Source organism: Lontra canadensis, unplaced genomic scaffold, assembly GCF_010015895.1.
Source record: "Lontra canadensis isolate GAN:19392208 unplaced genomic scaffold, GSC_riverotter_1.0 scaffold75, whole genome shotgun sequence".
Lineage (NCBI taxonomy): Eukaryota > Metazoa > Chordata > Mammalia > Carnivora > Mustelidae > Lontra > Lontra canadensis.
This window is the reverse complement of record NW_022631069.1, coordinates 9630604-9657388: the sequence shown is the minus strand read 5'-3', so window position 1 is coordinate 9657388 and position 26785 is coordinate 9630604. Positions and strand designations below refer to the sequence as shown.

The 26785-nt window shown below is 52.8% G+C and overlaps 2 protein-coding genes and 1 long non-coding RNA gene across 5 annotated transcripts; 1 reads left to right on the top strand and 2 right to left on the bottom strand.

Annotated features, from left to right (window-relative positions):
- Positions 1 to 264: 264 nt before the first annotated feature.
- Positions 265 to 8686, bottom strand: GNAT2 (G protein subunit alpha transducin 2). Its single transcript, XM_032881525.1, has 8 exons — positions 8514 to 8686; positions 6756 to 6798; positions 6333 to 6474; positions 5464 to 5621; positions 3432 to 3560; positions 3081 to 3210; positions 1287 to 1440; positions 265 to 754 (listed from the first exon to the last, which is right to left on the bottom strand). Exons 1-8 carry the CDS (start codon positions 8629 to 8631, stop codon positions 564 to 566), a joined length of 1065 nt encoding a protein of 354 aa, XP_032737416.1. The 5' UTR covers positions 8632 to 8686; the 3' UTR covers positions 265 to 563.
- A 6379-nt stretch (positions 8687 to 15065) lies between these two features.
- On the top strand, positions 15066 to 26232 carry AMPD2 (adenosine monophosphate deaminase 2). Of its 3 annotated transcripts, none has more exons than XM_032881523.1 (18): positions 15066 to 15522; positions 20453 to 20583; positions 20803 to 20933; positions 21310 to 21378; positions 21479 to 21590; positions 21842 to 22028; positions 22256 to 22397; positions 22508 to 22597; positions 22755 to 22884; positions 22991 to 23185; positions 23272 to 23403; positions 23542 to 23705; positions 23958 to 24084; positions 24178 to 24341; positions 24561 to 24681; positions 24973 to 25146; positions 25345 to 25455; positions 25587 to 26232. In XM_032881523.1, exons 1-18 carry the CDS (start codon positions 15513 to 15515, stop codon positions 25794 to 25796), a joined length of 2400 nt encoding a protein of 799 aa, XP_032737414.1. In that variant the 5' UTR covers positions 15066 to 15512; the 3' UTR covers positions 25797 to 26232. The 3 variants fall into 3 exon arrangements, with proteins under 3 accessions (XP_032737414.1, XP_032737413.1, XP_032737412.1); XM_032881521.1 differs by lacking the exon at positions 15066 to 15522 and adding an exon at positions 16316 to 16531; XM_032881522.1 differs by lacking the exons at positions 15066 to 15522; positions 20453 to 20583 and adding an exon at positions 16284 to 16531.
- Positions 15363 to 16241, bottom strand: LOC116881619. Its single transcript, XR_004385455.1, has 2 exons — positions 16155 to 16241; positions 15363 to 15671 (listed from the first exon to the last, which is right to left on the bottom strand). It is a non-coding gene; the product is annotated as an uncharacterized LOC116881619 (long non-coding RNA).
- Positions 26233 to 26785: the final 553 nt, after the last annotated feature.

Genomic DNA, 26785 nt, shown 5'->3' with positions numbered 1-26785 from the left:
TCTGAGCTAAGCTACATAGAGTCTGTTTGTAAAAAATGGTGGTAGGTTTATTGAGGTCTTGTTTTTAATTGTTTTCTTTTGCAGAATGTAGGGAAAGTTTGCTGCTTTCCTTGGGATAGTTCATCTAAAAACTTGGTCTTGAATTTCTTAAGTGACTGCTTTTATATAAATTTCTTTCTGTGATTCTAACCACACAGCTTTTATGCTCTTTACATTCAGTTTATATTTGTGATCATTAGAATAAGCCTGTGAAGTGGTGGAGAAGTTATCTTTATTTTATAGTTGAGTGACTCAGGGCTCAGAGAAATGAAATATTTATACCTTGTAGTAAAAGAACCAGTTCTGGCACCTGGGTCTCCTGACTCCGGTGTTGTGCTCTTTAAACTGCACTAGCTATCCCAATTTGATAGGAACAGGACACAGTTGGGATCATGTATAAGTCCATCTCTAAAGGAGAATGGATTCACTCTTCATGCCGTGGTATGTTGATCTATTCTTTTCTGCTTGAAATTAGCCAAATTCCAAGCCTGTTTAGGGAATGTGTACATGAAGAGAAATGAGAATTAGAAGAGCCCGCAGTCCTTGAGGTTTTCTTTGATGATAATATCTGTAACTGCATCAAATACAAATTTGACATTCTGCGTGTCTGTAGCACAGGTCATGTGACTGTAGATTTCTTTGACATCTTTTCTCATGTTGAGGTCAAGGAACTGACTCTTGATGTAATTCCCTGCATCTTCATAAGAGTTGTTTCCTGGTTTCCCAGAAAAAATAGTGAAGAAGTGGGATAAATTAACCCTTCATAGCTGCTTACTTTTTTAGGTGACCAATTTGATTCATGAAATGTGTTGGACATCTGCAGTTGGGGGCCTATTTTTAGAGGGAGGGTCCTCTCCTTTATTGCACTCCAGTGTTTATCACTTGAGTTGGACAATGAAATCGAGGACAGGGTGTCTCCACCCTTGATTTCTGGTAGGTATCATTTGAACAGTCGGCAGCTCTCCTGCATCTAACATCTATTCTGTTCCAGGGACATCTGAATTTAAACCTGTGACTGAATACCCAAGTTTCTCAGATTAGACATCCAAGGATCACTCGGATATCACAAGGCACATAAGAAGAACTGAGTTAAAGGGATAAGGGATCATCAACCCAGGAAAGCAAAGGAGTTAGACTTAGTACTCCTTAAAGACAGGTTCCTTCGTGTCTCCTTGGTATAGGAAACCAGGCGATCACCAATCATTACCAAGAAATCATTACCGTTGTCTCCAGCCCTTGATACTTACCATCATACTCTGGAAAACAAATGCTGAGATGCACTTTCTTGATTTTTTCCTCAAAGAGGTCCTTCTTGTTGAGAAAGAGAACAATGGAAGTAGCCGCAAAGAACTTGTGGTTACATATGCTGTTGAAGAGGTGCAGTGACTCATGCATGCGATTCTAGGAGGAGGAAACACCATCAGAGATTTCAGATTGAGCTGACGGGTATATTTTCTCCTTCCTGTTCCTGTTCCCCTTGGAGAGACTAGTGCCCCAAATGTAAGAGGAAGAGCTTACTCCTTTTGGTGTGGTGGGATAGAGCCCAGATGATGTAGCTGCCCTTCTAATTGTTCTGTCATAGCCGTGTAACTTGGGGCAGATTACCGAGCCTTTCAGAGTTTCAGTTTCCCTATCAGGGTTATTATGGAGGTCTGATGAGATCGTGTATGTAGTGTCCATGACAGTGGCTGACATAGAGTTGTACAATCAATGTTATGCTGAGCTTAGGCTGCCAGGGCATTGCCAGGGACTTCGACGCCCGTAGGTGCAGTGGATACACAGTTGAAGCTAGGCCTGAGTTTTCATGTGCCTGTTTGTGTCTCCAGGATGACTTTTTTTTCCCCCCTTAGGATAATTTTGATAGGCTTCTGTTAGAGAGTCCTGGATCTCCGTTTGGGCAGGAACATAATAGGGATTATTGCCTCGGTGTCAAATGGTGAGGGCTAGAGAATTTCTCAATGCCACGCCACTAGCGCTTCTGCCTGTTTTCCTCCTCTGAGTGCCACTTTGAGAAGTTGTGCCGTGTATCTGCGCAGTCTAGATGTTTCCAATTCCCCAGACCAGCCTGTTTTCAGGGAGCAGATCTTTAGGATTTGAAGTATGCTGTTAGTTGGCTTGGGCTCAGTCTTTTCATCTAATGAGGAAAGAAAACAAATCTACTTTTTGTGGCCTTTTATCATTGCTAATACTCCTGCAGAACCCCTTAAAACCTCATAGACTCCAGGGTTAAAGATGGAAGAGATCTTGAAAAGTGAATTTGCACAGAAGATACTCATAGAGCTCTCATGTGAACTTGAACTCTGCTAAGGAGAAGGGAGAAGATGTGGAGCAAGGAATAGGAGTGTAGGTGCTTTGTCTGATATCCATAAGCTGTGAGCCTCCATTAGCATTTCCATGCAGTGATATCCTCTGTCTCAAACTCCAGAGGTAACTGGCTGGGCAGACCCTGGACCTGCAGAGCCTCTTAAAATCTGCAGGCTCAAGAGACTCACCCTCAGGTAGTCTTCCAGCTGCCAGTTTAAGTGGCACGTGAGAAATCTGGTTTGCCAGTCTCTCCTTAGTCCTGTTGACAGTACATATTTAGGCTTCCAAATGAGGTGAGTAGTCCAAACCCTCTATCATGTTGCACAAAGATACACATCATACATTGTCTTTCTGCTTGTTCATTTTCATCTCCTACCCTTTATTTCCACAGGCAGCCTGGGAGAGTCTTAAGTGTAACTCCCGTGCTTTACCAAGCCCATTGTGATCCCTTGTCTCTTTAATTCTCAATTCCTTTTGTGAGCTGTGTGATGTCCAAGTGATTCTTGGATGGCTGATCTGAGACCAAGCTCACTCCCAATAAATCTGGAGTTCTAAAGCGCTAACCTAGAGCCTGGAAAAGAGGTTTTTCTAGAATTGTTTGTCTGAGACATTGATTTGGCTGCTGGAGGACTGCTAGAGTGTCTTGAAATCATCCGAGTTGAAGAACTGGTGACGCAAAGCTTAGAGGAAGGGTCGCAGGGGAACTATGAAAGCTGCTTTGTGCAAAGGCCACTTACCACTTCATCGTCTTCCACTAGCACCATATCATAGGCACTGAGGGCTGCACAGAAAATGATGCAGGTGACTCCCTCGAAGCAGTGGATCCACTTCTTTCTCTCTGATCTTTGCCCTCCCACATCAAACATCCTGAGGGAAAAAACAGCACATGGACATGGTGTTTACCCTAGAGAGGTGGCCACTTTGGGGCCAGTTGGCAATGAGATGGGAATGGGGGAGAAATAGGGAGGTCCTTCAGGTGGGGCTTTAGTGAAGGCCAAGAAACATGTCCTTTTGCCCTTTTTTGGTATCTGAGGTGTACTTGGAACCATGTGTTGTATCTGTGGTGCCCCAGGGAACTGTGGACTTACCTGAAGTTCAAGTCTTTGACAGAAAACTTGGTCTCAATGATGCCTGTGGTTTTGACTCGGGATCGAAGCACATCTTGCTCATTAGGGAGGTAGTCAGGGGCTGTAATCCGGTCTAATTGGTTCAGGTAGCTAGGGAAAAGAGCTTGGAATTGACATAAACTTTGCACAGCCAAGGCCAAGAAAGGTAAAGGGTCTTACCCAAAGTTATACAGCTAACTTGGTGATAGAACTAGGACTATCAGAATCCATACTGTTAAACCTCAGGTTCATTCCTTCAAACTTCATGTGTCCTTACAAAAGGGATGGGTTGAGAGGCATGCCCAGTTGAGGCAGGGGTTCTGTTGCATTTAAGTCAAGTTAGATAACATTTCCTTAAGTTTTGCCTGACTACAAGGTTTTCTAGACCCTTCAGTGAGATTTGGTGGTTTAAATGGGTGCCAAAATTTCTATCAAGACTCAGGAGTAGACTAAAAGGGACTTCAGAGACATTAAGAGATGTGATTTGGGGCCTAGCATGAGACCTTATTTATATCCTGAATCAAGTTGGGAAGCAAACCTTTGAGATAACTGGGAAACTTAAATGAGCACTTACTTGGATATTTAATGACATTAAGGAATTATTAAATATTTAGGTGTGATGATTATGTTATTTAAGTCTTTTTTTTTTTTTTGAGATGCATAATGAAATTTTTAGGATGTGGGAATATGTGGGACTCCCTTCAGAGTAATGCAGTAGGAGATGGAGGTGAAACAAGAGTGGCTGTGAGTTAACAGTGGAAGCCAGGTGATTCGTTACATTATTCTGCTTTTGTATATGTTTGACAGTTATTATAAAAAATTTTAAAAGACAGGAAGAAGGCAAATACGGAGTGAGATGACAGAAGAAGTGAAGGAAAATTAATAGTGCTTACTATGTGCCGGGCATTCACACATTTAAATTCTCATTTAACCTCACACCTTTAAGTTTCATATCCCATTTTACAGATAAAGGAAAAATTAAGAAGAGTTAAATGACTGGGGCCAAGGTCAAGAGACATTGTGGTGTATTGTAAAAAGCCTTCAACTTTGTGAAATAGACCTGGATTCAAATCCAGCCTTTGCTGTTTATCTATATGACTTTGGGTAAGTTAATTAACTTCTCTGAACTTCAGTTCTTCATCTGTAAATGGGACTAATACAAAGTAGTCTCTACCTCATAGGCTTACTGTGCAGGTCAAATGAGACCGTGTACGTCATGCACCCAAGCAGTGCCTGGGCCTTGGTGAGTCAGTGCTCTGTGAACAGCAAATGAGAACCGTGTTACAGAACTAGGTGACAGAACAAGGATTAAATCCAGGTCTGTTTGACTGCAAAGTTCATGCCCATCTATGATAGATTCCATGCCATTAGAGGTATGACTGATGTGTACCTTATCATTTTGGAACCAGCTTTGCAAAGTTGGTTCTTTTTAATCCCTGACCAACTTCCTTTGGTTGCCCCTGGAAGTTTCTGTGTTCCATGCCCTGGCACCCTGACATAAGATACTATGTATGGGTGAATGAGGCATTCACTTCTGGTAAGTGGCCTGAGTCTAGGTGACATTAATGTTACCAGCTAGAAAATGGCACCCTGGAAAGGCCATCATGGATCAAGTGCCTCCTGGGAGAGCCTATGGCAGAACTGCAGGTCTGTCTTCACATTCGTGGTTTTAAAAGGAGACGCTGTGTGTTTGAATTGATGAAGAGGACAGCAGTCTGAGGGCTACTAAACAGAGCACCTTTGTTTTGAATTCTGGGGCTCTTCAGCTCTGTAGGCTGCAGTGAGCCAGTGTAAAGCAATACAGAGTGGTGACGACTGTGGCGGCGTGTCTCTAAGGGCATCACATTCAAAGCATAGTAGAACACTGCTCATGCCTAAGCAAAACAGGTATCCAGGCTGAATTCAGTCCTTTGGACTCCAGCTTTCAGCCTGAAATTTTAGGCTGGGTGTGATTTCTCCTGGAAGTCCTGGTTGCTTACACCTCATCCCACCCCATCCCCAGTCAGAGTCTTACTAAGATGCTGAATCATTGAGTTGGTACTCTGCAGCTCGGTCGAAGCAGGCTTGCACCCCACCATCCTTCCACAACTTCCTGATGACCTCCACCAGCTCTGGAGGCATGGTGCCCTCCTCCGTGGAGTCAGCCAGGTTGTTGAGCTGTCGCCCAGTATCCTGTAAGGCAGAGACCTGGCTGAGAATGGCACAGGAGTAATGGCTTTCCAGGAGGTTCCTGGGAATACTCCTGAAAGGAGAGCATTTTGCCTTGCTACCAGAGCCCAAGATGGAGACAGCGTCCACTGAAGATGCTAAGAAAACACTAATTAATTTTGAGTGTGCTTCGGGAATATAAAGAGTGGCAATTTATCCCATCCTGGGATGCCTGTGGGAAAACCTAGGTTCCAGGAGCTTCCTCTCTCGTGTTTCTATCTTCTAGCCTTTGTCCAAAAGGGTACCACCACAAATGTGGGTCCTCTGCTACAGGGAGGTTGGATGTTTAAAGACCAGATTGACCATGAAATAGACAACATGGGAGACAGGAAACCATCACCTTCTTTCAATAATTCAAATCTTGGAAAAAGCCAGAACTGGAACTAGAGATTTAGCTTATAAAAGTTCCATGGCCAGGGCAAGGAGCCCAAGGAGAACAATTTAAATGATAAGATAAAAAGGCAGAGGAAGCTGAGAGCAGATTTTTGTAATTTATTTTAAAGGTAGGGATTGCATACTTCTCCAAGACTGAAGTAAAAAGACTGGAAGCTCAGTAGATGGGATTTAGTTACATGAAACGCTTTTTTGACTCCTGTTTCCTCATAGTTTGTTGGCTGCTATTTCTTCTCATTAGCCTTTCCTCCCACCCTTAACCACATATTGTTAACCACGTACCGCACAGCTTGGTTCGGCATAGTCAATACCCAGTGTGGACATGGCCCGGATGATAGCCAGGATGGACTGCAGCACATTCCCATAGATGATGGACTTATACTCCAGGCATTCCTCTGGTGTATAGCCGTCTTGATGGATGATCCTGCAAGGAGTAGACACCCAGCTCTTAGTTGGACCTGAGTAACCAGACCTAAGGGATTGGGAATCTGGAAGGATTTAAAGGGTCATAAGAACCCGATCTCATGCTTATTGCTGTCCCAAAGTGGAGAGGGGGGGGAAGGTATGCAGATGAGGGGCATTGGGATTCAGGTTCCTTATATCCTTTACATATGGGTTTCTTGAGGCCAAGGAGCCCTTCATCCTCCATGCCTCTGTTGAATTCTTCACCCTACCTCTGTCTTCTGGGGCTTTGTTCCTACTCACTTCATCTGTTTGACGATAGTGCTCTTTCCTGACTCTCCAGCACCTGCGGGGAGAAATTCTTATGCTTCAGTTTTCCACCAGTTCTCCCCAACCCTCCAGTAGGTGGCCTGTGAGAAGTCCAAGCTAGGACTTGCTTGGGAGTCTTGTTAGGGGAGAACACATAGGGATGACTGCTGCCCTCAATTTCTGCCAGCCTTGAGCTCGGGTCATTCAGTCTGGATTTAGAGCAGAGTTTCTCAGTCTCTGCACTGCTGACATTTTGGGCTGGGCAGTTCTTTTTTGTGGGGACCGTCCTGTGCATTTTAGGGTGTTTAGCAGCATTCCCGGCCACTACCCGCTAAGAGGCCAATAGCACTCTTCTCTTCCACTGTGACAACTAAAAATGTCTCAGACATTTCCCAGTGTCCGGGGGAGGTAGAGGAAGTGGTGGCAAAATCTCATTGAGAACCACTGATAGATTCAGTGGAATTCCTTTAACACATTTCTCCTCTGCCTGTTTTTACTCAGGAGAGTGATCTTGGGGCAGGATTGCAGAGAGCTTTATAACTTCACCGAAATACCATTTTCTTCATCATCATGCTTTTTCCTTTATTGGCTAAAATGTCCTAGTGTCCTCCCATTTGCACTCCGTTCCCCCTCCATATACCCTTCAACCCTCTTCCCCAGTTTGCGTGGCCCTGATGGGTTAACCACCTCCCACTTAACCTGCGCCTGTTCCCTCTAAGCTGCTTATCCTGAATGTGGAAGAAAGCTGCTTAGGCTTAAAAGATCTCTCAGTGGCCATCTCTTTCCTCTTCTGTAGCTTCTTGGGCTCCTTGGAATCTTGTTCCAGCGTACAGCGGTATGCTCACAGAGCAGCTGGGGAAGGGGAGATGCCATGGCCTGGGGCTCCGGTTCCCTGGCTCCTCATGGGCTTCAAAACAACCCAGCCAGCTATGTCCAATTAAGCCAATTGCACAGATGCTGCCTGCTCTAACTTACCTCTGTCCTACTACTGGAGGTTTGCCCCCTAAGCCAGGTGTCCCAAACTCTTCATTGTCTTGGTTCTATTTATGGCTGTGACCAACTTCTCTGACTGACCAACAGAAGTGCTTTTCTTTTTTCAGCACAGACCTGTGATCTGCTTAGGAGCTCATCGGGTTGATAAACGTCCGATCTGGCAGGGACTCTCAAGGCAACTCCTGAACAGAAAGCTAGGAAAGGACTGCCCTAGAAAAAGATTCAGTTTCTCCTCCCTCAGGGCTCCCTGGTTCTAAAATTTATACAAATTGTGTACTGGAAGCAAGGAGAAGGAACCAGTTTACTTGGCAAGCACCAGTGGGCCTGTCCCCAGGACTACATGGCACTGATTATATGGTAGGACTTCTGAGTCCACTGTCCTCTCCTGAGTCCTTGACTCAGAGCTCTTTGACTGTAGATTGGGTAACTGTCTGCAAGCCCAGGGTTCACTGTATTTGCAAAGCTGTGAGGTATTATATTTAGATTTGGAGATGAATGGCTCTGTCCCGGCCCTTGCACAATCCTGATTCAAGGAAGAGCAGAACAATTCCAGGGTAAGTTTGGCATTCTGCATCTCCTTGGGGTGGCTGCACTCAGCCCTAGAGCCCTGATCCTCTAGCCTGAGACTGGCTGGGGAGAAAAAAAATCACCTGCCGTCCCTCCTCCCCACGGGGTGGGCTAGAAGCCACCAACCATCCAGAATAAGCAGGAAGGAGCAGTACCTTCTCCTTCCCTGGCTCAGCTTCCCATCTCGCTCACCCAGCAATAGCAGCTTGACGGTCTTGGCTTCCTTGTCAGCATCTTCCTGCAGCTTCTTTTCTAGCTCCTTGGACCTCTTGGCCAGTTCTTTGTCCTCAGCACTGGCTCCACTCCCCATTTTTCTGCTGTCTTCTCGGCTGCTGCTTCTGGCCCTTATGCTTCTTCTCTAGAGTCTCCTATATGAGATGGAAGATAAGGAAAAAGTAACTTGGGATTGAGTATCTGTTTCGTTGTAGTCCTCCTAAAAAGCTGGTCCTATAGGGGGCTAGGTGAGGGAGTGGGCTCTAGGTTTTTGTGCCCGGCCTGTCTTGGCTAAGACTCCCTACCTAGCTGGAGATCTACTTAGTCTAGGGATTGTAGCCTTTATATCTAGCAATGTGATGGGTCAAAGCCAATTAAGAGCTCAGTATGACAAAGGGCAAGGACTTGGGATTCTGTACTAGGAAAATGATCTGCGGGATTCTGGCACAGGAGGATAGGTGGCAGGTACTGAAGCTCTCTGGAATGAGATCACGGCTGCCCCATTCTTTGGAGGGGCTGATCCCCTAAAAGTCTCTTACTTCCTTGGATTCACTTGCATCTAAGTGCTAGAGATTAGAGGCATAAATACAGGAAACTCTGCCCATCCTGAGGCTCCAGATTGTAAGAGTCTTGGTTTTAAGGGCTTCAAGGCATCAAAGCACCCTCTCCATTATACCAGGCTGGTCCTGGCAAGGAGTTTTGTTTAGGGTGATGCCCTTTGTGGAAAGATTAGAAAGGTTTCCTCCAGCTCCTCCTGTGGCTGCTGCACCAGGAAGCTATTAGCATATTGTTCTTTATGTTGGCTCATCTCTCTCTCTGTGTGCTTCTGGTACTAGCGCTTACCACTTCATACTGTTTTTTGTGTTGCACATGGGTTCCCCCTGGGCTGAATTCCTTCCCCTGGAGGTCAGGGACCAGATGTGATTCATCTTTGAATCCTTCTGACTTGGTGGTTTGGTTTATCAGTGGACCCTCAGTAAAGGTTTGGTGACCGAAGGAAGGAAAAAGGGTATGTGTAGACAGAATGGGGCTGCTTCCTGTCAACCCACTAAAGCCACCTGAGGCCACCTTCACTTGGCGAGTGAGCTGCTGCTGCTGCTTAGACTGGGGGTCATCTTCCTTGGGAAACTGGACTCTAGCCTCCGGCTTTGCAAAGGTTGGGATGGCCCTCCCTCTGGCCCTCATCCCTGCTGCCCCTTCCTGGGGAGAAATGCTAGAGTGCAGTCCCGCAGTTGCCTCTCCGACCTATCAGAGACTCTCTCCATGGGTCATATTTCTTTATGCCCGTTATTTCAGTTTAATTAAATGAGTTGCTGGTGGAACCTCCTCAGAAGGAGATACTTAAGAATGTGACCCCAAAATGTGGTGCAAGACCTAGCACAGTTCATCTGGGAGCTTCTTAGAAATGTAGGATCTCACGCCTCAACCTAGACCTTCTGATTCAGAACCAGCGTTGTAACAGAATTGCAGGTGACTCTAAGGATGTTAAAATTCAGGAAGTGCTGTGCTGCCCTAGAAAGTATTAGGGAACTGTTTTTCCCTCAAACCTGCCTGATTACGAGGATCATCTGAGATGCTGGTTTCTGTGTGTCATCAAATCTTAGATATCGCTGGCTGGAAGATCACTCAGATTTCAAAGATGTTAACACATCCTATATATTTTTAAAGGGGTGTGTTTTAGAATCATTATTTTCTGGTAATGGTGCTAATTCCAGAGCCTGAGAAAGTATTTTAAAATAGCTAATATAGATGATTATCATCATGTGGCAAGTTTGGAAAAAACCTGATCTCGTTGGTCTGGAACACAATCCAGGCATGAAGAGTTCCAAATTTCCCGCAGGTGATTCTAATGTGCAGCCAAGGACTTGAGGATTTAACTTGAGTTTGAAGGGTTTAACATGTACTTTCCTTTTAGTGTGGAAATGTGCTGCAGTGACCTGTCCACTGGGCCGGGAAAGGAAAAGTGGGAGGTAGCACCTGGGGCTCCTACCTGTTCGGTGCCCTGAGCCGCTGCTGAGCACGAGCATCTTCCTCCTCCCACCGCCTTTCAGCTGCATATCTGAGTATCTGGATGAGAAGCTCTGGGCCTGGAGCCCAGACATTCAGGGCTGATGGAGAAGTAGGTAGCCGCCAAGGTGCCTTCCATAGTGATCATGTTTTCCCAATCAAAACTTGGCAAATGCTCCTTGACTTAAGAGAAAACAGGAGAGTGTCTTTGAAATTGTGACTGTCTTGGAATCTCGGCTATAAAGTTTCAGTAATTATACCTCCCTAGCCCTGCCCTAGCCTACCCACAATATTGGTAACCTACACCCAGGCCAGAGCTGTGCCAAAATCTTCTCTGTTCGGAGCAGGGGACTGCCAGGAACTGTATTTGACAAGTTGTGTGGCTCATATCAGTTCATTCTAATGCTAACTTCAAGGTAAGTGCTCTGTCACCAGTTTACAGACCAGATAACTGTGACTTGAGGGTTAAGTAACTTGTTCAAGGTCAGGTAATCTTAATAAACAGATACATCAGGGGATCTTTCTACTACCCCCATATAAGCAGCCAGTAAAAGAACACTTGGACATAAAAGACAAATGCATAAGCTTGCTAACAGTAGCGATTGCATTTTGAAAAGAACCATGAACTTGTTTCATGCATAGGGAAAATGTTCGAGCTATTCCTTTTTCAGCTACCACCCCTGCAAACTTCTGTGCTGCTTCTACTTGTTTCCTAGTTTGCTGGGTTCCCATTCCCACTACTAAGCTGGTAAGGGAGCTCCTGACCCATGCCTGGCCTCTAATTGTGCTGACCCATCCTGGCACCAGTGACCTCCTGCCTTCCGTCGTCAGCTCCTGTGCCTTTCCTGTGGCTGTTCTACTTTATTAATTTGAATTCAGTGTCCTAGTGGAGTACGTAAAGCATGTAGGTGCTATTCGTATTTAGAAGCACAGAAAGATGATCCTCACCTTAATAAACAAGCTAGAATCAGCTAGAGTTCAGGAGTCCTGGTTCACAGCCTGATAACCCAATGAGTGGAAAAAGACTCACCATTTCCCACCAAGTTTTGTCCTGTCCTGGGCTAAGGGGAGATCTCAGGATCTGTCTTACCCTCAGTGGTGGGGACTGTGGGTAAAGTGTTGTCCTGGCTGGGCTTGGGGGCACACGAATGAGGAACTGCCTTCAGGACTTCCAGTCCAAAGGAAGAGGAGAGGTAAATTCATAGAGAGACAGTTTAATGAAAGGAACGCTTTGCTGGAGAATTCAGAGCTGTTAAAAACCCAACCTCCACCTCTGATAGGCAAGACAATTATAAACATATTTAACCGTCAGACTGAAAAATTCTGTGGAAGAAAGGAGGAAGTGACTAAATGAACAGACTTTTATTAGAGAAGCAGAACATAGAAATAGGGGTAAGGCATTTTCGGGAGATGAAAGCATGAGAGAAGGCGTGGAGGCCTGAAGTGCAAACTGTGCTCAGGAAAGACGAAATGGGATATATCGGCCAGTTGAGGGTGGTGAAGGGGCAGCATTGGGGCTAGCCAGTGAGGGCCTGGAGTGGCAGGGCAGGGCGTGGCTAAAACCATTTGAAGACAAAAACAAGTACAGCTGGGTACTGCTGCGCGGTGCTATAAACAGTGTTGGGGGACTGGGGTCAGGGGTGACAGGGCTGTCTGGGCAAGCTGAGAAATAAAGAGCCAAGCAGCTTGGTTGGAGAAGGATCTGGGCATAGGGGATGCTTTGAGGCACTGTTCTGGCCAAGGACCTGTGTGAGTCTGCAGGCATTCCCTCCCAAGCCCAGGGTCCACAGAGAGTGGTCTGGCCTGGGGGGAAGCTGACGTCACAGTGGGCTGCAGGCCAGAATCTAAGAGAAGCATTCATCAGAGAATCAAGTGGGGGCCTAGGGCTCAGGGAGGGCCATTTAAAAGGAACCATCTGGTGAATAGGGTAGGAGGGGAGGAAGCTGTGTTTAGAGCTAGGGAAGATCCCAGAGGCTCAAAGACAACATTAAGAAGCTGGAGGCCAAGGGGGATGACTCACTCCTTCATTTCCCAAACTGTTCTACGTAGACCGTGAACCCCGCTGAGATTTTTTCTGGTGTTGTGTAGGTGGGGAGATCAATGCTTAGCTGTAATCAGCACACACTTCCAAGCAGGGATGGCGTACCAAATGGCCTGGAAATAGGGGAGGGTTACCAGGTGAAGGGTGTGTTGCAGTGGGACTGGGGAGGAGCACGAAGGGACCAGTGAACCGGTTTGCCTGTGTGAGGAGGAGGGAAGGGATTGCCACCTATGGGCTGATTAGGTAGGTAGGGGGAATCCTAATAAGACCTAGCCCAATACAAGATACCACCCCTTAAAACTATGTCAAAATTTGCATTTTGTCAGAATATGGATGACCTTCTACATGGTTACTTGCTGCTTGATTTTTAATTTCGAGATTTATTTTGTTACTCATTGTTGAGGGCATAATGGCTTCAAAATTCCTAAAGATCCCAAGACCAATTTATTCTGGGGTTAAGACCCAGGAGAATCTGTGGGGGTGGGGTGTGGAGGCTATTACAGATCTGTTGTTTTCTATGCCCTTGATTATAAAAGTAATGGATATGCATTATAGGCAATTTTTTAAATGCAGATGAGTATAAAGAAGGAAATAAATATAATTTCCCATTCTACTGCCTACAGATAACCACTTGTAAACCTTCTGGTGGTTTGTTTTCTATGCATATATGTCACATATTTAGGACCATACTGTATGTACAGATTTTTACGTTCATTTTTTTAAACCACGCCTTACATTATAAATATTGTATATTATAATGAATATAAATATTCATTAAGAAGTTCTCCAAGAACAATTTTTTTTTAAAGATTTTTTTTTTTTATTTTTATTTATTTGACAGACAGATTTCAAGTAGGCAGAGAGGCAGGCAGAGAGAGAGGAGGAAGCAGGCTCCCTGCGGAGCAGAAAGCCCAATGCGGGCCTCGATCCCAGGACCCCGGGATCATGACCTGAGCCGAAGGCAGAGGATTTAACCCACTGAGCCACCCAGGCGCCCTCCAAGAACAATTTTTAATAGTTGTATTTCACTGTGTGCATCTGACAAAATTGAAACATCCCCTTTTGTTGGACCTTAATGTTTCCAGGTTTTCTATGTGATAAACATTGCAGTGATGGACAAATTTGTGCATATTTTTCTGGCAGCTCTTTTCAGCACAACCATTTTCTGAAAGTGGAGTTACAGGGTCAAGTAATAATGAACTCACTCCTTCATTTCCCAAACTGCTTGATTATGTGTTACCAAATGGCCTTCAGACAGGTTATGTTGCTCGTGGTGCCCACCTGTATGTGTGTGTCCCATCTCACGACCCCCTTGCCTGCGTTAGGACTTTTCCCCGTTAATCTTTGTTAATTTGATGGGTAAACATGGAATTTCCCTTCTTGTGTTGCTTCTTTGTGAGGTGAACTCCCCCACCCGCAGGTCTGTGGAGGCCATGGTTTTTTGAGCTTGCCCATGGTGAGGAGCAGCAGGTAGAGATCAATAGAGGTGAAACCAGATATACAGGGATAATAGGGCTCAGGGTCCAGAATCCAGCCTGGGGAGAGGTGGAGGAGGCAAGAGTTTGGGAAGGAATCTGGCTGTGGGGGTGGTGAGAACTGGGAGGAGCTGGACAAACAGCATTAGTACAGCTGGGTGTGGGGGACAAAGGGCTCCCACAAGGTGGAGAAATAGGAAAAAGACTAATTGCTGCTAACACACTGAAGATTCCAGTGGTCTTAGGCACACCCCCTCAAGTTCCCTTTAGGTAGGATTCTCTGTCACTTGGAAGTGGAGTGCTAGCTGGGTGGGGTGTCTGCAGTCCCCCCCAACAGCCTAAACTGCACTTCTTTATAGGCTGCGAGGAGAATCACGACCGTATGAGGTTGTCAACAGGAAACCAAGGCCAAGGACGTAGCCAGGATAAGACATTAACCGAATAGTAACTACAGGCCAGGCACTGTTCTAAGGACTTGACTTACATTAACTCATTTATCTTAACCACCACCATACAAAGCAGGGTCTCACACAGTCATTTTCCAGTGAAATAGAGCAGAGACCAGTAACTTTACCAACGTCAATCACAAAGTAGGTGGAGGAGTATGGAAATGAACCCATGCATTCTGTCTTCAGAGTCTAAGCTTTCAACCAATAAATACAGAAGTAAATGCGGGAAGGGGAGCCAGAGTTGTAGGGCACACCCTGTTTATCTATGCCTGTCAGAAGAAAACGGACGACCTAGAGTGAGAATGCCGGGGTAGGACTTCTAAAAGTGATTTAATCTTGAGACACTACTAGTTGTCTTTTACTAGCCACCGACTTTATGCCAGGCACCACGACAATGTGCTTAACAATGCTCCCAGTAACTCCCTTGAGTGCGATTACACCACCCCATTTCACGGATGAGGAAGCTGACGCACATGACTTGCCCAAGACCTGGCCCGGCCAACTGCGGAGTAGCGGCTGCCCACGTGGCGCCGGGAAGCGGAACGCGGCGGGGGCGGGGCCTCGGATCTGGCGGGGCCTCAGGCGTCGGAGAAGCTCCTCGGCTCTAGCAAGGCTTTGGTGGGGTCGCACCTGTTGCGTGACACCCCCGCAGTCCAGCCTCGGTAGTCCGATCCCGAACACCCAAAGAGTGTGGAGAGAAGCTCAGACGAGTTCCGGGTCCTGCTCTCTGGGAAGCACGTGGCCTACTCGCCTCTTGAGCAGAGAGCTGGGGGGTCGGGACTCCCGGGTCTTCGCGAAAGGTCCGTGCAGCGGCCGAGGTCTACCGGGGCCCACCTCCCGCCTCCGGGCATTTTTAAAAGACTGCCTTCCTTCTTCCATATCCGTGCCGGGGGCAGGGGTCCTCGGAGGGACTTGGCCAGGATCTGGGTCCCAGCCCTCCTCCCCTCCTTCTGCTGGGCAGACCCTGGCGGGCAGCCTCCCCGGTACCCCTGCGGGCTCGGGCAGCATGGCCTCAGGTGAGTGTATGTGCGCGTCTGTTGGGGGGAGGGTCTCTGGGACGGAGAAGTGCATGGCCAGGGTGACAAGCGGGTGGGGGTCTCAGCACAGCCGGCAGACCTAGGGAAGGTGGCCGTCTCCTCCTGGGGCGGGCCTGGGAGAGCAGAGCCTGAGTGCGAAAAGACAGAAAAGTCTGAAGTTGTTGGAGTCTCTTTCCTAGCCGCCGCCCCCCACCCCCCACCAGAAGCCCCTGCCTCCTGGCCTCCCTGCCGTCCTAGAAGGTAGCTTCTGCCGGCCAGTGGAATTTTCCCAAGACAGGCTCCTCCCTGCTGGGCCGGGATTCTCATTCTACTCCCATCCTCCCAGAGCTGGACTACCCCTGGGGCTGGGAGTCTGATAGAGAAGAGGAAAAGGGACTGTGCCCCAGAGGGGCTGGGTTTTCACGGAGAACGCTTGCTCTGAGACAGTGTGTTCTGAGTTTGGGGGAGCTCGGGCTGGATTTCTGTTTATTATTATTTTTTTCTCCTATGCTGGCTGGACCAGTTAGCCCGGACTTTGACTCCTGTGCCCCAGAGCCCTGGCAAGGGGCAAGGGCTTTCGAAGGGGTCAGTGGAGTGCTGGGGGCTGGCCCTTCCCCATCTTGTTTGCTAACCTCCACCCTCCACCTCCGCCCCCCAGGCCCAGCTAGCAGCAGTCGCGTCACTCCGGGGTCTGAGGAGGGAAGGGAGGGGATAAGAGGCGGGGATGGAGGCCCCCCTCCCTGAGGTTGCCTAGACAACATCAGAAATCGTGGCCAGGGCCTCTTCCGCCTGCGGGGCTTCTGCTTCCTGCATCAGTCACTCCCGCTGGGGGCGGGGCGGAGGAAGGGGTTGGATGTGGCAGAGCCGGGCCCAGCTGGAGCGGCTCGGAGAACCCCCGCCATCTCCGCGGCTGGAGCCATGGCATCCAACCCATCTGGCCCCGGCAATCCCAAGGCCAAATATCCCTTTAAGAAGCGGGTCAGCTTGCAGGTCTCCTCTGCAGTACCAGGTGAGTGTGGGCTTCCTAGCCTAGGGCGCGGGCTCTACCCGACCACCGCTAGCCCAGGCCACTGGTCCTGTATGTGTGTGTGGGAGGGGCTGCACCTGCACCCCCTCTGGGGTGATGCCCCTCCTTGTCCTCCGTCCCAGGGACAGCTGGCTTGGAAGGTGGAGTGGAAGGTGACAGCTTCTGTGTTGGGGGTGCTGCCCTCCGTAACAAGGAGTGGGTGCAGGTGTGGGTGCAGCAAGAGGTGTGTTTGCACACGTGTCAGCGTGCGGATGTGCTAAGACCGTGTGCATGTGGAGCGTGTGTGAATGGAGAGGGAGATGTGTGGGACTGGCTGCTTTGTGGGCTGGCCACACTGCTGGCGGCTGTGTCTTTACCCGGCAGGCTCGGGCTTAGTGCTTAGTTCTTCTTTCTAGGACCCTAGATCTGGAATCCCCTTCCTAGGGAGGGGGCTCTGATATTAGGACGCACTCGTCGCTACTGGGCATCCTGGGGGCTGGGGGCTCAACCATATCCATCATTTGCTGTTGGCCCATTCCTGGTTTTTCTGTGGACTTCCTCAGAAGTACGGGGTGTCCTTGGGCCAGGACTGTTTCGGGGGCTCGGGCTGGGGCCACTGCCTGCTTGTGTGCTCCTGCACCCTTTGGTTTGGCTCCCGCTTTGGGAGGCATCTCTGCACCATTCGGAGCAGGCAGCATGGTGTGGCTGTGTCCATCCCCTGAGTCTGCCTGAGTCTGCTAGCTGAGGGATATCTACCTATCATCTGCTGCCCCCAGGCTTTGTGGCTAAGGAAGGACATCTCCACCCCCCATTTTGGTGACCAGGTCAAGCCAGCGTCTTCCCCCCGTTCCCCTCAGCAGCTATCTGTACCTATAGCCTGCCCATCCATCTCCTGTATTTTCTTATGCCATTGAAAATCCTGCCCAGAGGTCAGGGCTGTTCTGAGGGTCTGTGTTTTCCGTGCCTAGGTCTGGGCCCTCCAGAGAGTGTGTCCCCTGGGGCTAGATCTATAATCTTTGGGTGGTCACTCAGTGGGAGCATCTGAGACTTAGGGGTTGAAGCCTTGGGCATGTCTCTGCCTCTCGACTGAGGCAGTCCTGGCAGGGAGTGAGGGACTCCTGGCCAGAGGGTAGATGAGGAGGCAAGATCTTGGTTGGTGGGAGCAGTTCCCTCTGGCTTTTGGTGGACTACGTGTGTGTGTGTGTGTGTGTGTGTGTGTGTGTGTGTGTGTGTTGCAGTGCACAGGCTCTGGGGAAGGGACCAGCAGGCAGGAAGCTGGGTCTTCTAGGCCTGGGCTCAGGGAGCATGGAGCCTCTCACCTCTAGTGAACCCTGTGCGGAGACCTACAGCCTGGAGGAAGGGTTCTGGCCTCTGGAACCTGTCCTCGTCACCCCAGTGTTTCTGTTGACATCCTGGGCCACCCTGCTCAGACGGGAGGGTGAGATTAGGACCTTCAGTTCAGCTCCTGCTGCCCTGGAGGTCTGTGGGCGGCCTCTCCTGCTGGGGGCTAGGAGGGAGGAGTTGTGTAAGGTCAGGGTTCTTGGGCAGGCAAGGACCTGGGGCTCTTATACTCTGGGTATGGAGCAAGTGCCCATCTTTCTTTCCTCTTCCTACTCTGCCCTCTTCCAAGGACTAGATAGTGTCCCCCTCCCTCCCCCCAATCTCTTCTCCCATCAAGTTCCGTTCTCTTTCCTGTCCTTCACGGTTTGGTTGTGCTGGCCCGCACTGGGCCTGAGTAGGCCTCCCTGGTAGGTTGGACTCTATGTGGTAGGTGTTTTGGAGGGTCCCAGGAGTTCATAATCGCAGATAATGGTGTTTTACACAACACTTGCAGAGCCGTATCTCTGTGCGCCTTAAGGCGGTTGGTGGGTATAGATGGGGCTGGCTCTGCTTATCGCCCCTTTATAGACAGGACTTGAAGCCTCCGGGAGGCAGAGACAGGCTAGTAAGTGGGAACTGAGTCAGACTCAAGTCCTCCAGATTCTAGTCCTTTATCTCCCACACTTTTCCTCCTGGACAGTTTGTTCCCAATGATAGGCTTCGAAAGGAGACTGGAGGTCTGGGGAGCCATGGGTCAGGCCCCATGGGCAGCAGAGAAACTCAGTACCTGGTCCCTACCTGGACTGAGTCACTTCCCTCACTGCCTGCCAGCTTCTCTCCCTGGAAGAGGCTTTGTCTGTCCCCGGGGACCCCACAGACAGGGACGCAGGGGACACTGGTGAGCAAAACAAGCTGGCCTGGGGCTGTTATGTGCAGAGATGAGGGCTGCTGACCTCCCCTTCTCCCCGCCTACCCCTGGGTCGCCCTGACCCTACCTGCTCACTGTTCCAGAGGATGGGAGGCTCAGCCCCGGCCCTCCCTGTATCAGCCTACCCTGCTGCGCCCCCCTGGGGGCTCCCCTGTAGGCCAGGCCTTTTTACTGGCCCTTTTTACCGTATAGGTTAAAGCTGTTCCTTTCTGAGCTTGCTTTTATTTCCCAACTCTGATGCTCCTTCCCTTGATTTCTGGCTCCCCTGGGCCTCCCTAGCCCCCTGCTCTCTGTCATCCTAGGGTCTCCCCTGCATGCAGCAGCACTTGGTACAGCCCGTGCCGGCCCCTGAGCTGTCCTGGGGGACTGGCTACTGCTCCACTCAGCAAAGCGGCGGGCGAGGGGCCCAGGGCTGCTGGCTGGAGCTGCCCGAACTCTGTAGGTAGGACCCAGGGTGGCACCAGGGAGAGCGGGGGCTGGGTCCTGGTTCTAGGGCAGGTACCTCTGCTTCCCTTTGTCCAGCCTCTGGACCCAACTCTGGAGGATCGTGAAGTGAGCCCACAGACTTAAAGGCATGCTACCTGGGCAGAGCCTCCAATCCATCCCTAAGATGGGGAAAGGAGGGTGCTGGACGGCAGTCCCCTTCCGAGCAGGCTGGGAGAGCCGAGTTTGGTGTGGAGAGCTTCGCGGGGGGAGGGAGGGTGGGCTGGTAGGCCAGGGAAGGTCCGAGTTGCCTGGGAGCTCAGGCAGCCCCCAGACTAGCAGCTTCAGGGCCTTTAGTGCCTGTGTCCTGGTGGTGCAGCTGAAGAGTTCAGCCTTCCATGTGGAGAGGCCCTGGCTTCTGATCCTCCCTTCCCCGGGCCCTCCCTGGGGCCTCCGGCCCAGATCCTGGGGCCTCTGAGTGGCGCAGACTGTTTGTGGCAGCTCCCTTTGGAGGGGCAGCCAGCAGTGGGAGGGGCCAGCTGGGGCCAGGCTGCATCTTGGCAGCCCCAGGGTCCTGGGGGAGAGGGCACGCCCCTGGGGAGGAGGTAGGGTTCCTGCTGCCAGCCAGGCCCTCCACTTCCTATCCTCTTCCCTTGGGTTCTGGTGCCCAGGTCAGAGCTGAGTGGCAGCTGTATGTTGCCTGTGCTCTGTAGGTCTGGGATGTCGGGCACAGGACCTGGGTTTCTGGGAGGAGGGTCATTGGGTCCAGAAGCAGGTCTGATCAGGGCCGGCCTGCCTGCCCTGGGAGCTGTGGACTGGGGATTGCTGGCTCGGCCACTCGGTCCTTCATGAGCACGCGGTGTGTGTGTGTGTGTGTGTGTGTGTGTGAGCGTGAGCATGCGTGTACGTGTGTGCCTGCCTGTAGGAGGTCGCCTGCTCACTGAGGCAGCACTTCGTAGTGAAGAATTCGGATTCTTACTCCCGGAGTGAGTGAATCCTCTAGCTCTAGAGGCTGCCTCAGGAACCCCCACGCCTGAGCCTGGAATGGGTGAGGGGCCCCGTGCCAGAAGGTGAAGGTGAGGTCCTCTGGGAGCCACAGGCAGGCTCACTCCTTGGCCTCTGAGGAGGCACGGCCCACTTTGCAGGATCTGGCCTCTCTCTGGGACAGGCCTGGGGCGCGTGGGGGCCCTGGGCTTCTAGTGCACCCAGGCCCTGCCCTCCACCCTTTGACCCTGGCATCGCTGTCTCCACAGAGGCTCGGGGTGGGCTGGGGGCCCCTCCGCTGCAGTCGGCCCGATCCCTGCCAGGCCCTGCCCCCTGCCTCAAGCACTTCCCACTTGACCTGCGCACGTCCATGGATGGCAAATGCAAGGAGATCGCCGAGGTATCACCTGGCACCGCACTCTGTGTCCCTCCACTGCTGTCCCCATGTCCTGTCTCTGCTCCCCACACCCCTCCATCTCAGCCATCCCCTTACTCCACGCTTGGCTGTGCTCTGACCCCTAGCCTCCCCCAGGTACCTCCAGCTCCTGCTGCGCTCACCCCAGCCCTAGATGCTGCAAGGGAGGGCCTGGCACACTGACCCTGCCTTCCCTCCCACCAGGAGCTGTTCAGCCGCTCCCTGGCTGAGAGTGAGCTCCGCAGCGCCCCATACGAGTTTCCGGAGGAGAGCCCCATTGAGCAGCTGGAGGAGCGGAGGCAGCGCCTGGAGAGGCAGATCAGCCAGGATGTCAAGTAAGCCACAGCCCTACAGACTGGCAGGCAGCCATGGCATGGAGGGGGCACAGGGCAGTCTGCCCAGTGTCCCTCTGTCTCCACTGGGACACCTTCAGAGCCCCGTCTCTGTCCCTTTCCCACTCCGTCCTCCCTCAGGGACCCACTAGGGAGGGAGCATAGAGCAGTGGTCTGAAGCACAGGCTTTGGAGTATGGCTGCTGGGTCCTGGTTCTGTGTGGCCTAGAACATGTCACTCAGCTTCGGGGTATGCTTTCTCATCTATAACGTGGGGGCCTTGAGGAACAACACGTGCACAGCAGCCAGCACAGGGCAGGGACCTGAGAGCCGGGGCATCCTTTGTCATTGGCCTGACCTCTTGTGCCTCTCCCTTTTAGGCTGGAGCCAGACATCCTGCTTCGGGCCAAGCAAGATTTCCTGAAGACAGACAGTGCTTCAGACCTCCAGTGAGGAGGGTGGAGGGGCACGGAGGGATGTGGGGATGTGGGGCTGGGGCCTGTCCTGCTGCAGGCTCTAGCCCCCCTTCTTTGTGTTCACCCCTTTTAGGCTCTACAAGGAGCAGGGTGAGGGGCAAGGCGACCGGGGCCTGCGAGAGCGAGATGTGGTGCTAGAGCGGGAATTTCAGCGGGTCACCATCTCCGGCGAGGAGAAGTGTGGGGTCAGTGTGGGCAGGGCCTTGGGTCTCTCTACCCCTGTCATCCCCATGTGTCCCAGTGGGCTCCCCCAGCCTCGGAGCTGGGTGCAGCTCAGAGAGGGCATTTCTTTTCCCAAAAGCAGGAGGGGCAAGGGGCCTGTGGCTGGGAGCTAGCGGATGCACTCTTTCCAGGGTCAAGGCTTCGGGGAGGAGGCAAGGGTGAGCCTGGTCTGGGTCTGAGAGCAGGGAGAGTGACCCCGGGTCCTTGTCTCTAGGTGCCATTCACAGACCTGCTGGACGCGGCCAAGAGCGTGGTGCGGGCACTCTTCATCCGGGAGAAGTACATGGCCCTCTCGCTGCAGAGTTTCTGCCCCACCACCCGCCGGTACCTGCAGCAGCTGGCTGAGAAGCCTCTGGAGACACGGACCTATGAGCAGGGCCCCGACACCCCTGTGTCCGCTGGTGGGAGCCCCCCTCCCTTCCCTGATCCAAGCACCCCTATGTCCCCAACTCCCCGGGAAGCTACACCCCGCCTGCTTCTCACCCCCTGCCCTCCCACCAGGCTCATGCCAGCCTCTTGGCTCCTGGTGGGTGGAGGCAGGGGCAGGAGCTCTCCCCCTCTACGGGGCCTCTGTGCAGGGCAGCAGATGGTCTGGAAGAGCCCTGACTCTGCCCTCCCTGTCCCGCAGATGCCCCGGTGCACCCCCCCGCGCTGGAGCAGCACCCCTATGAGTACTGTGAGCCAAGCACCATGCCTGGGGACCTGGGCTTGGGTCTGCGCATGGTGCAGGGCGTGGTGCATGTCTACTCCCGCAGGGAACCCGATGAGCAGTAAGCGGGTGTGGGGAGTGCTGGGGGGGAGCTGTGTGTGGGCTGCACTGGCTGGGGAGGGCCCACAGGGCACAACTTGCTCCCTCACCCGAGCTCCCCGCACCTGCCAGCTGCCTGGAGGTGGAGCTGCCGTACCCTGACCTGCAGGAATTTGTGGCAGACGTCAATGTGCTCATGGCTCTGATCATCAACGGCCCCATGTGAGTTCCTGCCAGGCCCAGACTCTCCGCTTCCTTCCAGCCTGGACCATCCCGCCCCAGCCCTGCTGCACACACCTGCCGTCCCCTCAGTGTTCTCCCCACCCTCTCCCCTGCCACATGTGGCCCAGAGCCTCAGCTGCGTTCTGTCCCTCCCCAGAAAGTCCTTCTGCTATCGCCGGCTCCAGTACCTGAGCTCCAAGTTCCAGATGCATGTGCTGCTCAATGAGATGAAGGAGCTGGCCGCCCAGAAGAAGGTGCCACACCGGGATTTCTACAACATCCGCAAGGTGGGGCCTCCCCCCCCCGGACCCGGCCCTGCACCCCCGCCCGGCCTCCCTTGGTGGACTGGCCTCCAGGGAACCCAGTGGCCATCCCCCTGCCGTTGCACCCCAGGTGGACACACACATCCATGCCTCGTCCTGCATGAACCAGAAGCACCTGCTGCGTTTCATCAAGCGTGCGATGAAGCGACACCTGGAGGAGATCGTGCACGTGGAGCAGGGCCGCGAACAGACGCTGCGGGAGGTCTTTGAGAGCATGAATCTCACTGCGTATGACCTGAGTGTGGACACGCTGGACATGCATGCGGTCCGTCCTGGTGGCCCAGGGCTGAGGGTCTGGGTCAGAGTGTGGCCAGGGAGCACGGGTGACCTGGGCCTGCCCCTCTTCCCCAGGACAGGAACACCTTCCATCGATTTGACAAGTTCAATGCCAAATACAACCCCATTGGGGAGTCTGTCCTCCGAGAGATCTTCATCAAGACTGACAACAGGGTTTCTGGAAAGTACTTTGCCCACATTATCAAGGTGAGGAGGAGGGACGGCCCAGGCCCATGGGCAGGGGCAGCATGAGCCTTGGGCAGCCCTTCCCCTGACTTCACGGGAGCCTGGTGTCATGAGTGGATAAGGGGAACAGTTTTTCCTTATCCCCCGCATGTCTTTCAGGAGGTGATGTCAGATCTGGAGGAGAGCAAATACCAGAACGCGGAGCTGCGGCTCTCCATCTATGGGCGCTCGAGGGATGAGTGGGACAAACTGGCGTGCTGGGCTGTGAAGCACCGAGTCCACTCTCCCAACGTGCGCTGGCTCGTGCAAGTGCCCCGCCTCTTGTGAGTGTCCCTTGGGGCGGGAGGGAGCGTGCGGAGGCAGAGTTCAAGGGGATGGCACCTGCCTCCTGCCCGCCTGGGATGGCAGGGCCTCCCTGCCAAGCCACATCAGAGTGGAAGGGGAGCCCCCTGGTTCCGCTCATGGCCCGCCCCGCCTGGCCCACCTGGCGTTGTGCAGAAGCGCTTCTGTGAGTGCAGGCCAGGCTCCCACGCTGACTGACCCGCACATCCTGTGTGCGTCCGTCTTGCCTGCAGCGACGTGTACCGTACCAAGGGCCAGCTGGCCAACTTCCAGGAGATGCTGGAGAACATCTTCCTGCCGCTCTTTGAGGCCACCGTGCACCCTGCCAGCCACCCGGAGCTGCACCTGTTCTTGGAGCACGTGAGGGGGCCGCAGGGGTCAGGGGAGAGGAAGGGGGCCTGCCTCGGTTGGGGGAGCTGCAGTTCTGGGCCTGACCCTGGGCTCCCGTGCCAGGTGGATGGCTTTGACAGCGTGGATGATGAGTCTAAGCCCGAGAATCATGTCTTCAACCTGGAGAGCCCTCTCCCTGAAGCGTGGGTGGAGGAGGACAACCCACCCTACGCCTACTACCTGTACTACACCTTTGCCAACATGGCCACACTGAACCACCTGCGCAGGTGCCCATCCTGCCAGCGCGGCGTCTGCTCCCTCTGCCCTGGGGCCACCGGAGCCCTGACCCACCCATGCCCCCACTCCTGGACCCAGCGAGTTCTTTCAGGGCTCAGCCCTCACAGCCAAGAATCTGCCCCTGGCCCTTTGTCCCAGGTCCACAGGGTCACCGGGTTGGGGCTTGGGAGCCGGGGCTTGGGCGCTAACATGCTCTCTCTAACCCCTAGGCAGAGGGGCTTTCACACGTTTGTGCTGAGGCCACACTGTGGGGAAGCCGGGCCTATCCACCACCTGGTGTCGGCCTTCATGCTGGCGGAGAACATTTCTCACGGGCTGCTTCTGCGCAAGGTCAGGGTCTGCACCCCCAGCCTCCCCTCCCGGTCACTCACCTTCTTTTCAACCCTTCAAGCCTCTTGAACAACTGATCTTCCTCCTCACCAAACCCCCAGTTTGGCCCCCTGCACACCCCAGCCTCTAAACCGTGGGCCTCGTTTGGATCTTGGCTGTAAATGACCCTCTACACGTCAGGCCCAGCTCAGGCTCCCCACCCCCTCCTCCTGCAGCCCGTACCCTCCAGAACCAGGTGTCCTGCCCACCAGAGGCCGCCTGACGGGCCCTCCCCCACTGTTACCCGCCCAGGCCCCAGTGCTGCAGTACCTGTATTACCTGGCCCAGATTGGCATCGCCATGTCTCCACTCAGCAACAACAGTCTTTTCCTCAGCTACCACCGGAACCCGCTACCTGAGTACCTGTCCCGCGGTCTCATGGTCTCACTGTCCACCGATGATCCCCTGCAGTTCCACTTCACCAAGGTCAGAGCCTGTGAGGTGGTCCTGGGATGCTAAGGGCACGCGGGCCCCTGGGTCTCGAGGCTGGTGCTGCCCCCCGCTGGTGGAGTGTGGCACATCTTGTGGCGGATCCTGCCCAGAAGGGGGTGGTGCAAGGACAGGTGGGCTGGAACTGGGTGGCAGGCCCTCCTGCACCCTCCTGAGGGCACCTGGCCTGTGCAGGAACCACTGATGGAGGAGTATAGCATTGCCACCCAGGTGTGGAAGCTCAGCTCCTGCGACATGTGTGAGCTGGCCCGTAACAGTGTGCTCATGAGCGGCTTCTCCCACAAGGTACTACCCCCCCCACACCTGGAGCCTGGTGCCTGCCCTTTCCTCCCCTGTGCGCTTGGGAAGGTCCCAGGGGGGCTGGCCCTGGGGTGGTTCGGGGCTGCGGCCCTGCTTGACAGCCCTGCCCACTGCAGGTGAAGAGCCACTGGCTGGGACCCAACTATACCAAGGAGGGCCCTGAGGGCAATGATATCCGCCGCACCAACGTGCCAGACATCCGAGTGGGCTACCGCTACGAGACTCTGTGCCAGGAGTTGGCGCTCATCACACAGGCAGTCCAGAGTGAGATGCTGGAGACCATCCCCGAGGAGAGCGGGGTCACGACAAGCCCGGGGCCTCAGTGAGCCCAGCCCGCCGTGTCCCCTGCCTCTCCGCACCTCAACCACGTTTTCTCTTCCCCTCCCTCCCCCTCGTTGTGTCTGCATGTGTCTGTTCTTTTTTGTTCTGTCCTGCATGTCTTCAACTTGTGTGTGTCCCTGTGCTACCTCCGGGAAGGTGGGGCCCACAGTCTGCTTTGCCCTTGTTTTGACTCGGATGGGACTTGATGGCCCAGGTTTGCTGGCTGCCCTGCCCGTGGCCCTGTCCCGGGAACTTCTGAAGCCTGGCTGTCCTGTGGGTGTCTCGGTGTCCACAGGGGCTTGGGATGGTTGAGGGGGGCTGGCCCCTCCAGCCTTTGGGGTCCCACCTGGGCAGATGTTGTCTCATGTGTGTGGCTGAAGAGCCAGGCGGGTGGGGCCCAAGCAGATCTGCCAGGGCTTCTGTGGCGCTCAGGCCGCTCTAACAAGCACGGCTGAGCGGAGAGCTCAGTCACACCCCTGGCAGCCTGGACTCGGGCCTCGGAGGCGTTGGACCACCACCTCCCCCACATCACTGCCTAGCAGTCTCCTCTGTCCTTTCTCTGGTCCACATGCTCCTCTGGTGTCAGCTTCCTGTGCCTCTGTGGGAGGGGGCAGCTGCCCTGTGTTGTGTCTGGGGCCACTGCAGCTGGAGGGTCCTGCATCTGTCACCAGCCCTGGGGGTGGGAGTCCCACGACGGTCCCCAGAGTTTTTGACCAGATCTGAATCCACCTGGCCCTCTGCATTGTGTTTTGGACTGAGGCCTTTGCTGTGAAATGCAGTGTTTCATACAATCCCATCTTTCCTAGTGCATGAAAAATAAAAATTATTTAAGTAATGAGGCAGGTGGGATCTCTGTTCACAGAGGGAGAGCCCTGGGCGTGGTGGTGGAGGGAGGATCCAGGAGCATCACGGATCCAGAGACGGCAGGTCCCAAGGGGAGCGACTGTGCTTGGCTGCTGCGTGTGTGTGTGCCCATGGAAACAGACTAAGGAAG